This window comes from Manis javanica, chromosome 4 (genome assembly GCF_040802235.1).
Source record: "Manis javanica isolate MJ-LG chromosome 4, MJ_LKY, whole genome shotgun sequence".
Lineage (NCBI taxonomy): Eukaryota > Metazoa > Chordata > Mammalia > Pholidota > Manidae > Manis > Manis javanica.
Window position 1 is genome coordinate 30,551,023 of NC_133159.1, and position 14,641 is coordinate 30,565,663.

A 14,641-nucleotide genomic window follows, 5' to 3' on the forward strand; every position below is an offset into this window, starting at 1 on the left:
TTTACAAGGCCTAAAGGAATGCCCTTGGAGAAGTACAGCATAATGGTTAGAGCATGGGTTTGGAGTCAGCCCAAACTGGCTTCAAATCCTAGCTCAACAAATGTTTACTGAGTGCTTTTCAAGCAGCAAGCCCCTTGTAGGTGCCAGGGATAAAGCAGTTAACAATGGACAAAAATCTATGCCCTCACAGAGCTTTCTTTCTAGTACTCAGTGAATATTTGCATGTCTACTCTGTGTCAGCCACCATTAAGCTCACTGAAAATGTATGATGCCTGTTGATAAGGCAGGAGTAATGAATTACCTTGCCCATCTGCTTAAAGGAATCATTATTAAGGTATGTATGTTCTTAACACGTCTGACACAGCACGCACTCAATGAAGAGTGGCCACGTTTATGTTTAGACATAGCATCACGCCTTGCAGGAACTAGCTTCAGTATCTACTGGGTATCCACTGTGTGTCCCACATTTGTCTTTAAATAGGACACACATCTTGGCAGAATTTACTCTCCAATCAGAGCAAGAGGTAGTTACACGTGATATGTGCTAGAGGAGAATCATGAGAAGGTAAATGAATATGGTGGCTAAGAACACAGACCTTGGAGCCCCCCACCTCGGCAAATCCCAGCTTGCCCTCAGGAAAATCTCTTAATTCTTCTGCATGGTTTCCTCAGTTGAAAAATAGAGCTAATGACAACAACTTTATAGGGCTGCTGTTAAGACTAAATGAGTTGTTATATATGTAAAGCACTTAAAACATGCCTGGCACATGGTGCTATCTAAGTACTTCCTATAATTATGTATAAAATGCTATGAGAACACATAGGAAAAAACTAAGCCTCTCTGAAATTGCCAAAGAAGCTTTGTCTGAGAGAACATCAGATTTGGGCTTTGAAGGATGTACAGGAGTTCATTTAGCAAAGAGTAGGGTAAAGGGAATTTCAGATGAAGAAAGCAGCCATTCACACAAATGAGCTAACCTGTGAACCATATGCCTTAAAACACAGCAACAAATAGCTGAAGACTAACCGGACAGCAGATAAAGCCTGAGGCACCATTTTTGGCCATTAGCACCGACCGTGGACCACCAAATTAGTCAGTTCTAAGTCAGAGCTTACCCCTGGATAACTCTTGGGGACTGACACCATACCATAACCAACACTTCAGTAACATTAACAATTTTTCTCCAATGAAGCAAATAAATCCAATTTATACCTACCATTTATTTACTGGGCTCTGCATTGCCAAACACTGCTGTTTTCAGAAGGACCTCATTTAATCCTTACAATGTCCTCTGCAATGGAAGTAATAACTCATTTTATATATGTGGAAATACAGGCTGATTGAGCAATTTTCTCAAGGTCACACAGATAGTATGTTAGATAGGAAAGTGTTCAACTACAAAAACAAATAGCAGGGTTTGGTTTCTTTCCCATACAAATACAAGTCTGGAGGTAGGGAGTTACAGCCCTTAGTTGTTACTCCACAACACCACTGAAACCTTCTATCTGTCCTCCCTACCAACTTTAGAGTGTTAGCCATTGGCCCTAATGCTCATTCAAGTCTCACATTTCCTTCTCACAATGCTTTTTTTATTCTCATCTTAAAATCTCACCAGCCAAGATTTTGTCAAACTTCACTTTTTGAAATACTTGAGGTCAGCTCATACAACTCACTGATTTCACAGATGGGGAATTGGAGAGATATGCCCATAGCAAGCTATCAAAGCTAATCAGTTAAACCAGCCAAGAGCTCAGTGCTCTTTCCATGATACTGATTTAGTGGAGACTGCAAGTTGCCCACCAAAATCTGTTCTCCCATTCTTTCTTGGCACATGGCTTGACTACATTTATCAGCCTCATTTGCAGGAAGGTGTGGCCATATGACTAAGTTTTTGCCAAGGGTAAGCAAGCAGAAGTGTGCATGCCACTGCAGGGTCTAGGCCTTAAGGCATCGGGTGTGCCTTCCCTATGCTCTTTTTCCCTTTCCCACTGGCTTAAACCATGATGACCCACCTTCAACCATGCAGGTGATGACAATGCTTCCCAGAAGATGGAAAAGCAACATGATTTAAGGAAACGGTGTCCCTGAATGACCACTTAGAGCAGAGCTGCCCTACTGACCTAGCCTGTTCTCTTCAGAAATGTTAACTCCCCTCAGAGTTGTTATGTGAGAAAGAAACAAACATCTTTGTTCTTTAAGCCACTGTATTGTGAGTCTCTTTGTTACAGCAGCTTAGCCCTTTACCCTAATACAATCATGCAGCTTCCTTTGTATGTATTTAGAATAGTTTTACAAACAACCAGTTAGCTACCTTTTTAGAAAACAGTCCTAACTGTCCAAGTAGGTGGTAATCATATAAAGAAATTCCTTCCTGGAGCTATTATCCCAAGATTTCTTCATCCTGGTGAAAAGCTATTTTATGACTGAAACTGATTATTTAAGTAAAGACCCACTTAACTTTACACTTTTATGCAATTAATTCAACAAACATTTGACTTTCTAGATGCTAGGGATATATAGACAGATTACTGCATTCAGAAAGCTTGCTTGCTTTCTAGTGGGTGTTTGTATTTGTTTAATGTTGTGCTGTGTGTTTTGTTTTAAGCAGAAAAATACTCTTTGTAGAATGTGGAACTGAGGCTAATACAAATAATTACTGAGAGTTATAAAGGATCAAATTACATACCTAGACTACAAATGAACTTCTGCTTAGCCCTAAAAATCAAGCAAACTATTTTAAAGATTAAGAATCTACTCTCTTTTCAGTCAAAATATTTCCCACCCACTTAAAACAGCTTGTCTGAACTGTGAGAAGTCTGTAAAGTCTAGTCAGGATCTTTACTTTATATGTCAATTGTACCTACATAAATCTGGGGGGTGGGGGGAAAGATTGTTACTACATAAGTAGATGGGCCTAAGAGCTGGCTGAATGTCAGACTTAATTACCACAGCCATTTAGCTAGTGCTGCTATGGACTGGAGACTATGAGTACCTGGACTAAAGGTCTCTGTTAGATAGGAAAGTGTCTTGCCTGGGGCCAGACGGCACAAAATGGCCTTCCTCATCCTCACTCGGGCTGAACAGACAGCCCAAGCTATCTAACTGTCTGTCTCTGCTCTCAAGTGAGATTACATATGAGATTTCACAGTTGAGACAGGGGACCTACGGTTTGTCCTCGTTTTGCCAAAACTTGCTCTGAGACTGTGGAACATCCACATTTTGGGCCTCAGTTTACCATCTGTACAACAAGGTGCTAAGGACCCTTTCATCTCTACATTTATGACAATCACTAGAAAGAACTACGTTCCTTCCCTACATTCAACAGCAAAGTCATTCCAAGGGCTGCAGACAGAGAAGAGGAAACTGACCTCAGGGCAGTGCTTCAGACTAGAGCCCTAGGCAGATTTCTAGTGAACATTCTGCCTTCCCCAGACTCCGTGCTGCTGGTGAAGGAATTACACCTTGCTGAACTTGCAGTTTCTAAGAACAGGAGCAGTGGGCACAACTACAATGCCCTAAGCTTTGTAAGTGCTTCATAAATAATTAGGAACTGATTTTTTTTCAAGAAATTCCTGATGTCCAGTTGCCATAGAGATAGCAATGAGTTCAATGAGAAGTTGGTGCTCCGCGTATTTCAGAGGGAAGGATTAAAGGCTTTTTGAGGGAGGATTATTAAAACTAGTTTTTCCTGTTTATCCACTGAAACTTTTTAAAAGCTTTAAAACATATCTAGCAACTTGAGTGAAGAGCATTTCAAAGAGACTCGGGTCCTCCCTAAAAACAGCCAGCTTAATTTAACACAGTGCTCGACAGCTTGAGCTCTGAAGGGTGCTGGGCTCACCTCAATTCCAGCTCTGCTGCTTACTAGCTTTTTTGACCAAAGAAAAATTAATCCCTGAGATTCCAATCAGTTAATGGTGGGTAAGGCTTAATAAAACTCAAGGAGCACAGGACATCCCAAAGACTGGGGAAAAGGGAGAAGAGAAGCCACTCAAGCCACGTTGAGAAACCCAGCTCTCCAAGTCACATGGTACCCTATCTGCAGTCCAGACCCCAAATTCCTGCTCCGGCATTGTGCGAGGCCACGTCACATGCCTCAGTACATGCCTACCCTCAACACACACGCACACTCCCACACACCTGCATCAGGCAACTCCTCAGATTACTTGCTCTTACGGCAAGTACTCTTTCTTTGCTGCCCTTGTTACAGCTATAATGCTGTAATTACTTATCAATGTGTATTTTTTTTTTATCACCATTGTATCCTGAGAGTCTAGCACAGCACTTGGCACAAAAGTTCTAAAAATACCTGCTGGTTGAATGAATGGACTGGTTATAGCTTCAGAGTTCCTCAGAGGCTGGCTGAGACCTAAACCCTAGCATCTGACTGAAGTTCAGTATACAAAGGTGAATGAACCATGACTATGGCCTAGAGCTAACTGGGGAACCCTAGGGTGTGTGGTTAAGACAAAAAACGGAGACCTGACAAAAGGTGGCAGGAGGAATCCATGCACACCCAGTTACCAGTAGATATGGTGACAGATGAAGACAGTATGTGCTATATGCTACCTTTTGAGTAAGGGGAAAAATAAGGATATATATATATATATTTATTTTTGCTATAAAAATTAAGAAAAATGTAAGAAACTAGTAAGTAATTATCTATGGGAGGAGAAGGGGCTGGAAGTGGGATCAAGATTTTCAATTAATATCTTTATATCATTTTGATTTTTGAACTACATGCAAATAAATCTAGTGAAAAAATAAAACTTAAAACATGTTAGAAAAAAAAAGGTGAGGCTACGGAATTCAGCACTGTTTTGCACGGTTAATCAAGTTCAATAGTTCTCTTACTTTACCCTCTCCTTGAATGCACAGCTAACAATACATTTACCAAGAATTGCTTAAGGTCCAGCAGAAATGCTCCTTCCTCCCCCTCCAAAGTGAAATTCTAGTTTTTACAGCCTTTAGTGTTCTCTTACCTAGATTGGTTATGTATATATATATATATTTACAAGCTCCCTAGAAGCAAGAACCACATCTCATTTTATCTCTGTTTTCCTCTAGCCTCGTCCAGGGCCTCTCATATAGTAGATTCTGAATAAAATATTACCTGAGTGAAGAGTTATTAATGGGTAGAGAGTTTGTTTAGGTGATGAAAAAGTTTTAGAAATAGAGGTGATGGTTGCACAGCATGATGAATGTTAATTAATGCTGAATTATAAACTTAAAAATGCTTAATTTTATGTCAAATACACACATACATATACTTAACATTGCTGGCAGTTCAGGTCATTCCAGAAAGAGAGCTTCAACAAGTAACAAATCTCCAATAAAAGACCCTTTCCAGGGGAACCCTCCTAACACTGCTGGTGGGAATATAAATTAGTTCAACCATTGTGGAAAGCAATATAGAGATTCCTCAAAAAACTAAAATAGAAATACCCTTTGACCTGGGAATCCCACTCCTAGGAATTTACCCAAAGAAAACAAGTTCTCAGATTCAAAAAGACATATGCGCCCCTATGTTTATCACAGCACTATTTATAATAATAGCCAAGATATGGAAGCAACTTAAGTGTCCATCAGCAGATGAATAGATAAAGAAGATGTGGTACAATGGAATATTATTCAATCGTAAGAAAACAAATCCTACCATTTGCAACAACATGGATGGAGCCAGAGGGTATTATGCTCAGTGATATAAGCCAGGCGGAGAAAGACAAGTACCAAATGATTTCACTCATTTGTGGGGTATAACAACAAAGCAAAACTGTAAGAATAAAACAGCAGTAGGCTACAGACTCCAAGAAGGGACTAGCAGTTACCAAAGGGGAGGGGTGGGAAAGGGTGAGTGGGGAGAGAGGGAGAAGGGGATTAAGGGGTATTATGATTGGTACACATGGTGTGTGTTGGGGTCACAGGGAAGACAGTGTAGCACAGAGAAGACAAGTAGTGACTCTCTGGCATCTTGCTACACTGATGGACTGTGACTTCAATGGTGTATGGGGGCACTTGATAATATGGGTGAATGTAGTAACCACAATGTTTTTCATGTGAAACCTTCATAAGAGTGCATATCAATGATACCTTAATTAAAAAGAAAAAAAGACCCTTTCCAGAGGTCTTCTAGGAATATAAGTGTTCAATAAAATTCGCTAAGTAAATGAATAGGCAGCATGATCATATGAAGAATGTCAAATCTGAAAAAAGCTATTGTGTTAACAGCATATTGTATATAAACTAGACATGGACATATACATCTTTTTAAGAAGGAGAGTGGCTCTCGCAAACTTTTTCTTTATTGAACTTTCAATAAAAATTATTTTTGATTACTAAATAGAAAGACAGCAGTGACAGTAACTGTGACACAGAAGGGGCTCAACAAATGTCGAAGTCTTTAGTTTTCAGGTCCCATGTCACAACTACCTCAGTCTTGATTCTTTCCTCCTTTATAGAATTCCAAGAACTGGTTTGGTCTATTTCATCATCTCACTGGGGCTGGTCCTTTCCTGCCATTCACTCAAATCCAGAACTCCTAATTTGTGGCTCACAGTATTAGCCACCCATAAAAGTCCATAAACTAGGTATTTTTATCCAGAATCAGGGACATTAAGACTTATTTTCTAAGGGATATAGTGAATCCTGATACTCCTCACCAAAAAAATCCTCAAGTATAAAAAAATGCAATCTGTGCCTCTTTTAAAAATAGAACCTTTAAGGTTGGAAAAAAAAAATCTCTTGCCAAACTCATCATTACCAGACACATCAGCCACAAGAGGAGCTAACAAGACCTGCTGTCTCCATGACAGAGAACATGAGACTTTAAAAACCGTATCATTTAACTAAAGAAAAGAATGGGAGCTTTCTGCACAGCACTACTCTGTCCAGACTATGACACTGACATGATCTTCCCTCCTGCACTGGATCCCCAGCGCCTTTGCAAAGGCCACTGGACATGTCTTTTAAACACTGGATTTCAGTGTATCATCAATTTGTCCTGGGGATCCCTTCTCTTTAAGTTCTTTTTCACGGTCTGGAGATATACTTTGACTTTTTATGGTAATGACATCTGAATCCAATTTTCTTCTTTTCTTCAGTTGATGCAAGTGGGATTTTGACTTTATATGTGCTAAGACAAAACAAAAAAAATTAGCATTTTCTAGAATTAATCCTAGAAGCATACAAAATTAACTATATAACTTTTCTTTAACAACAGCAAGATCAACACATGTATTGCTACCGCTGCTTAGCATTTTTAAGGGAAGTAACCTGGACAGCTAGCCAGCACACCAGAGTGAGCTACGGTGTACAAAGTGCTCCCTGCTAAGTGCTTTAAATCACTAATCCTCACAGCAATCTTGCAGGACAGTATTATTCAGCTCACTTTATAATGGAGGAAACTGAAGTTCACAGGTTTACATTTTGTTCAAGGTCACATAGCAGGTAATGTAAATTCTTTGGTTTCCCTATAACAGCTCAAAAAGAGACCAAAATTTTCCAGACTCAGGGCACTGCAATCACTTTCCAGTATTGAGCTTCCTGTTACAGATACATTTCAACTCACATGGCTAAAAAGTTATAAATCCAAATCCTTGTCTGTACTGCAGGACATATACCCTGTTCTGCTTCAGGCCTACAGCACCCAGAGCTGTCCTTCCCACCTCCCTGCTTGCACAGGTTGCCCCTCCTGATCTGACATCCTTACCCTGGGTCAGATAAGCCATTTGAATGAGTAACCCACAAGGCTCACATTCTCTCAGCACACAAAGCTCCAGAGAGGTAACAGGAAACATTCTTCTCTGATGATCCCTTTTCAGGGTCCCCAGAAGCAGTACAGCTAAAAAGCCACTGTTGCTCTATAGCAATTTCTGACCTCTCACCCCAAACACAGTTCCCACCCTCTAACTCATATAAACTCTTTTTTTACTATTCTATTCTTTTTCAGGGAAATCTTATTTGGAAACACCTAAAGAGATCTTTTATACATATTAAGAACATTTTTTTTTAAGGGTTTAAAAGCAAAAATAAGTAAGGAAAAGGTTAGAAGTCAAACAAAAGTTGGGGGAGAAAAGTCAGTTTTGTTCTCCAGCTAGAGCCTAAGGCAAAAAATGGGCTTCTGGACTGCCTTTCCATGGCAGCAGGAGATGGGAACAAGACTTGACAGATGGTACCATAGAAGGGCTTACACAAGCTAAGCTCACAAAGGCTCACAAATGCTGCTTCTCTAAGGCTATCCCTAAAGGACATTCGACAAATCGAACCACTAAGTTTCCTTTAGAAAAAACAATCAGACACTCTCTTTCTCTTCCCCTTTCATCATTATAAACCAACGACAATCAAGGCTTCTTCTGCTGCTTGGGCAATCACAGCCATCCCCAGTCTCTGACAATGGAGTTCATTTTGTCAGGGTTACCAGTTAATAGAACTAATCATTCTATTGGTTGGTATGGGGCAAAAAACCTACTTCTATGAGAATCCCATGCAAAGCAGTACTCTGAACAGAAGGATTCTAGCCACTGGGTAAACTACAAGCCCTACTGTGCCTAAAAGGAGTCTTAAACAACCTTTGACATACGATGTAAATTCAAGGCTTGCAGCTAGGGCCCTTTGGGCTTCACTGGATTAATAAAGAAAAACTGACAGGGAGTGCCGTGTAACGCTGTGGCAGAAGCAGATCCAGGCTCTAAAACGGAAACAGAGCTTTAGGGCAGGACCACTCCTGGGTTAGTCAGGAGTACCTTTTATAAAGAAGGTATGACCCTTTTCCCACTTTCTTTATACACGTCTCTGACAGTCTTGCCTTCAGTTTCCCTTAATGTTTTTTATCACAGTTTTAGCAACCACCACCATGTCAAAATATTACCTTAAAAATTGCCCAAGAGACGCCATTTTTGAAGAACATGCTTGGGAATAACTGCCTTCCTGCTCCCTCCCAGCTGCTTCTCTGTCTTCAGTGTCTTGGGTGAGACCCCGGCTTTCCCTGCAATCGTGCCTCACCCCCACTGAGGTCTAAACATGAAAGGCCAAGAAACTATAAGGCAGGATCACAAAAGTCAAAGGAGTTCTGGAAAATTAACTGCAGACCTCTCAGTATAAAATATCTACTCCAGCCGAAGCTGGAGTGCATATGATCTTCCTTTGAAATTCAGAATAGAGATAACTCTCCAATTTGGGAAAGACTCCATGAAATTTGAGCACTTGGGCTCTTAGAGGAATCTGGCCATCCCTTTACAAATAAGACTCCAGTGTTCGACCTACCAAAGGCTTTACACTTCATAAAGTCAATGTGGCCCACCCTTACAGATTACTCTGTGCCCCTCCCCAGACTCTACCTGCCCATTCGCGGTCCCCAATGATGATTCGATCACAGGGGTCACATATGTGATAACTTCTCTTGTTCTCAGTTTCACTGCATGGCAATTTTACTGGAGCAGCTGCAGGCTTATGGCCCTGAAAAAATAGGGGAGTGGGGAAGAAGCATTCAATTCAAAGAGATTTTGATATCTCTTTGAAAGCAGGTGGGCTACGAACAGATTTTAGCAACAACCTTTCTAAATGTGAGAGGAGAAACACTGCCTCAAGGGATCTAAAAGCAGACAGCCCTTCTGCTCTATTCCATAGAAAAGAAGGCTTGGTTCCCCAACATAGCAACAAAGGTGTCAGCTAAGGAAAGCTCTCTGAAAAACAGAAAAAAAATGGGAAGTATCATTATTAATAATCACCTGGATGAAACTCTGCACAATTTCAAAAGCAGGTTCAAGAACAGACTCCTCCCACTTTGCGATATCAGATACTTCTAAGCCGTACACTGGTGGGACACTGGGACCAGGTCCTAGTGATGACAAAGAAAAGTTGTGAGAAGTCAGCCTCCAATACCAAATCTATTCTGCCCCCTAGGACTCCAAAATCCTCAGTGGAAGTACAGGTGGCCAAAAGAATAAATGCTGACCATGCCATTCATTCTAACCAGAAACATGAACCAAACAGCTACATACATTCCAGGAAAGACTGGTCAATCCAGGTTGACTGGTCTGCAGCCAACATCTGGCTGTATAATCTAGAGACTCGAGCACAGGAACTTCAAGATCAGTCAGGAAAACAGAACAGAGTAACAGCTCTAGTGACCACTGTGTGGGCTAAAATATAAAGAAACCCTATCACAGGAGAAAGTAAACTAACAGCTTGAAGTAAATGTCTGTTCTAAGTTCCATACCACCTTACAGTGATGTTGCATTGTGGCAAGAGAGTTCACAGATTTCTTTAGGAAAAGACTCTAGTTTCAAGTTTATAAATATATCCCTTCAGCAGTAGAGCACTGCTGAAATTCATTTATACCATAGTGATAATCATGGGCTGGGAACAGAATTAGTAGCCCCTGAGCCACGGAATCTGAGAACTAGAAAAAAGCCTTGGAATTGAACTAGTTGAGCCCCTTCTTTTAAGAAACAGATGTAGCAGAGTATTCCAGAAATAGCCTCTGGTAAATACTTCTGAATGGAGATTTGACTAGAGGTAGCCAAGACTACAGTTACAGCTCCATCTGAGCTGACCATCTTTAGTCTCTGCTGGTAGCTTCCCCAAACCCCTTGACACACTAAACTGCCTTCTACAGCTAGGTTAGTCAGCTGCCTCAAGCAAAGAGCACTGCCTCATGGACAAAAACATCAAAGTCTTCAGGATGCCAACGACTGGCAGGTGCTGGCCTTTTGATTGTGCCAACCACAAATAAGATTCTTCATAAACTGGACTGGGCTGCACCTGCCACCACACGGAAAGGTGAGACTGGGAGGTTGCAGGCAGCATCCACAGCACACCTGGCCTTGGCTAAGCTCTGCACCTGTTTCCAGGCCCTTCTATATTTTCCTTTCCCCTCTAAGTCTTTTGTTGGGCTTCTGTGCCCTGTCTAAGCACCTTTCAACAAGTTCTCGGCTCCCAGCTGCTATTTCTGGCTTGGGTCCAAGGCCAAGCTGGGGTGGGGAAGTCCCTCTGGCTCCTTGCCAGAACCATATCCCAGCAGACCAGCCCTGGCCAATCACACACGGCTCCTGATTTACAGGGCAGCTGTGCCTTTCACTCTAGCACCAGGACTGTTGCAGCACACACATAAATGAGGAACGGACATATGATGTGCTGTGCCATCAACCCCTCCTGACTCACAGAGATGGGGGAGTTGTTGTGGCTTTACCACAGAAGAAAGTTCCAAATCATTACAAAAAAATGTCTTTTGTTACAGGCTAATTGTTAGTCCTGGAAAGAAAAGAAGCTGCAGTACTGAACTTCAATTTCAGCTGACGCAAAGGCTTCTCCTATCCAACAGGACAGCTGAGAAGGCAGGATAAGCAGAAGAAGTGTAAAGAGCCTCCTGGCGCCAAAACCGCACTGGAGAGCTCGGGCACAGAGGACTCCAGCAACCCAGTGGTCAACAGCATGGATCAAGGCTTTTGTGATCAGAGGCACTGGAGAGCAGGGGTGGAGGCCTCAGCTGTCCTTATCTGTAACTGAAAGCGGAAGTCTAATGGCAAAAGGTAAACAGGAATGATTCAGAAGCATATTAAAAAATGCCCACAAGATAAAATTGGTGTTGTACTCATGCTTAATCTCCTTTAAATTAATCTCCTTTTAGCTCACAATCACAGAATTTTTTACCCAAGGCCCAATACTAACGCTATCTAGCTAAAGTTATAGCCAAAGGCAACAAGAGTGGTATAAAGCAAAGAATGCGGACTTAGGAGTCAGGCCTGCATTCAATATTCCACTGTTTATTAGTTAGGGGACTCTGTCAAATTACTTAACTTCTCTAAGCCTCCATTTCCTTATCTGCAAAAAGAAAAAGAATAATACCTACTTTGAAGGCTCAGTAATGTATGTAGAGCACCAAATTTAATGCCAAGGACGTAGTACAGAGTCAAATGAATGAGAATTTCTTTCCCTTTTCCTTAAAAATACTGTTCAACTAAAGTTAAAGTTGTAACAGTCTGAGGCACCACATGCCTGAACATGAAGGCAATGCTGGGAGAGTTGGTGATAGTTTGTATATGGCCCACATAGCCCAAGAACCATTTAAATTATGAAAGCTGCCCTATAGAAATCTGACTGTACTTCAAGTACAAATGTGAAGCTAAAATCAATCTTGAGCACCTACTTGGCTAGAAAGATGTTGCTATTTTGCTCTTACCTGTTTGTAGCCAGCACCCATGTGTTCAAGGCATAAGGCAGACTCCTCATTGGAAAGATCTAATTTGTTTTCTGAGACATCAAAAGAAAATATCCCTGGATAGTCATTTATGCAATAGATCCCCCCACCTCCACCCTGAGTCAGGTCCTAAGTCTTAGAACAGGTCCAGAAACTAGAGTTCATTTGTACATTTTTTGGGTGAGCTGAGAACATCTATAGCCTATTGAAAACAGACCCAGGGCATAAAGAAAAACGTGAGACTTACTGTTCAAAAAGCGGTTTTTAACCCATCGGTTCTGTTTCCGAGCATATCTCTTAGTCACTTGTTTTAGAGCCTCAATACCTGAAAGATTAGGCAAATATAAGATCCTCTAAGTAAGTACTTCTCACCCTGCCACAGTCAGGCCCACCCAGCCCAACAGAAAAGAAAATCAGCCAAGGCAGAACACTGGTGCACACGTGGTAAACAAATACCTCAATTCTGAGTTGACAGCCATTTGGCACTGTTAGGCTGGCTCTTTCTCAGACCATACCAGCAGGGTAGGTACTCTGTCACCCAAGGATGCCCAAAGCTAGTTTAGATGGAGGAATTCACACCTTTCTTTAGGAGCTGGTTACTAGTTTCTGGTGTGCATTTTCCCTCAGTGATCAGGTACTCGTGAAATTCCTTGAAGCCAATTGATTGGAAGATACCATGTTGATAGTCCTGGCTGGGAACAGGAGAGCATCAGCAGATGAGCCATTGCACCTGAGAGCTAGCAAGGGCCTTTGGAGATGCCTTAGTTAAACCATTTCATCTCACAGATGAGGAAACAGATCCTTAACAGTTACCACCTCTCTGAAATCTCCTCCACTACCACCCTCAGCTCCCAGGTTACTTCCCTTGAAAATTAACCCCTGGGAATGTCTGACAGATTAAAAAATTGCAACTGTAACAAGTACACAAAACCTCATTCCAACAAGCCTTGCCAGTGCCAAGGACAAAGGCTAATAAACAAATAAATCCAAAGCCAGTATTACGTTTAGTCTTCTGACTATAAACAAGGAATAAGAGAATAGGTCAAAGTAATAAGCAAATCCTCACCTATTTTCTGCAACTTTCTTCTCATTATAACGTCTGTGAAAATCTCTTAGTTCATCCAAGAGCCCAGCAGTAAGCATGTCATCCACCCTCTTATCCAAGCGCTCATCTAGAACTTCAATCAAATTAGCCCATCAACCAGCAAGCCTATCACAGGTACCTACTATACACTTACATAATGAATGGACAAGGCTGCCACAAAGAAAATTTGTTTAAGTGGAAGAAAGGGTTCAGAATCTAAAGATTATATAATAATTCATATTATATTTAATCACACATAAGGCTCTACAACTTCAATAAAACCAGCCAGAATGAAGTGCACATCTTATATAAAGAGAAAGCATACAATTACAGCCATTAACCAGAACAAATATTTTATCCCCATATGGAATATATATCCACTGTTTATATTAGAGGCAGCTAAGAGACCCCTAGCTTACCCCTCTTATTTTTTTCCATTATATTTACTATTCTTTGTGTTATTTCACATTAAGAACTTTCATATGATACTTTGGATAGGAACAAGAACTTTAATCCAAAGCCATCCTAGATATATCTTGCACCACTGAGCCAAAGAAGCAAACAGTGAAAGGTTATAATCATTCAGATGTAGTCAAGCATAGCTTTATTATGGATCAGATACCATTATTTTATGCTGAATCATGGTACGTTTTTCTTTAAATTTCACTATTAAAAAATTACTTGTCTATAGACTATCTACTGTTAAAAGAACATATGGGATGTGAACAGTTCCCAGGAATGTGTTGTTTTGTCTGATTTTTCTCAAACTATTCAAATTCAGTTAGACAATATCCATCATATAGATAAGTTTTTGCAAATGCTTAGGGTGCCTAACTGGTTTTCTTGGTTTCACTGGAGATGGCTGGTAATTGTAGGTCTGCTTTGGTTATGTAACTGTATTCCTATTATGTTAATGTGTGTGCGCAATTTAATTAGTAGTTTAAAACCTATACATGCTTAAGTTACTCTACAAGAAGATATGTCAAAGAAATAATCAATCTTCCCATGAAATAATCAATCTTCCCATGTTTTCTTCTGTCTGTTACTTCTATAGCTTTTCTTCTTCCTTCCTAATTACAACCCTTAAATAGAATTCGTGCCTCATATCGAATTTACCGAGTATCATAATTCTTCCAAGTGGTAAAGATACCTCAAGACAAATGCTGAGCATAGAAGCCACAGGGCATAAATCTGCAAAGAAGTAAAAAGCTAACCTTTTCAAACAATATTGCTTCTCTCTCACTTACCAACTTTACATTTCCCTGTATGGCCCCGGAAGATGACTGGTTAGCCAGAGACGGGTAAGATTCCTCAAGGGAGGAACGACCTAAGACAGGCACAGTCGCAAGGGGGCCATCAG

General features: G+C 40.8%; 1 protein-coding gene across 11 annotated transcripts in view; it reads right to left on the reverse strand.

Annotated features, from left to right (window-relative positions):
• TRIT1 (tRNA isopentenyltransferase 1) overlaps positions 1-14,641 on the reverse strand; it is a 79,535-nt gene that overhangs the window by 20,573 nt on the left and 44,321 nt on the right. For 3 of the 11 annotated variants that reach the window (XM_073233686.1, XM_073233689.1, XM_073233690.1), the window contains 5 exons: positions 13,264-13,375; positions 12,777-12,889; positions 12,445-12,522; positions 9,727-9,836; positions 9,337-9,454 (listed from right to left, as the gene is read on the reverse strand). In XM_073233686.1, coding sequence (XP_073089787.1) covers positions 9,337-9,454; positions 9,727-9,836; positions 12,445-12,522; positions 12,777-12,889; positions 13,264-13,375 — 531 coding nt within the window. Of the gene's footprint in view, positions 1-6,285; positions 7,134-8,867; positions 9,014-9,336; positions 9,455-9,726; positions 9,837-11,367; positions 11,517-12,179; positions 12,251-12,444; positions 12,523-12,653; positions 12,890-13,263; positions 13,376-14,641 lie in introns of those variants that run through there. The other 8 variants (XM_073233688.1, XM_073233693.1, XM_073233687.1 and 5 more) reach the window with 8 other exon arrangements.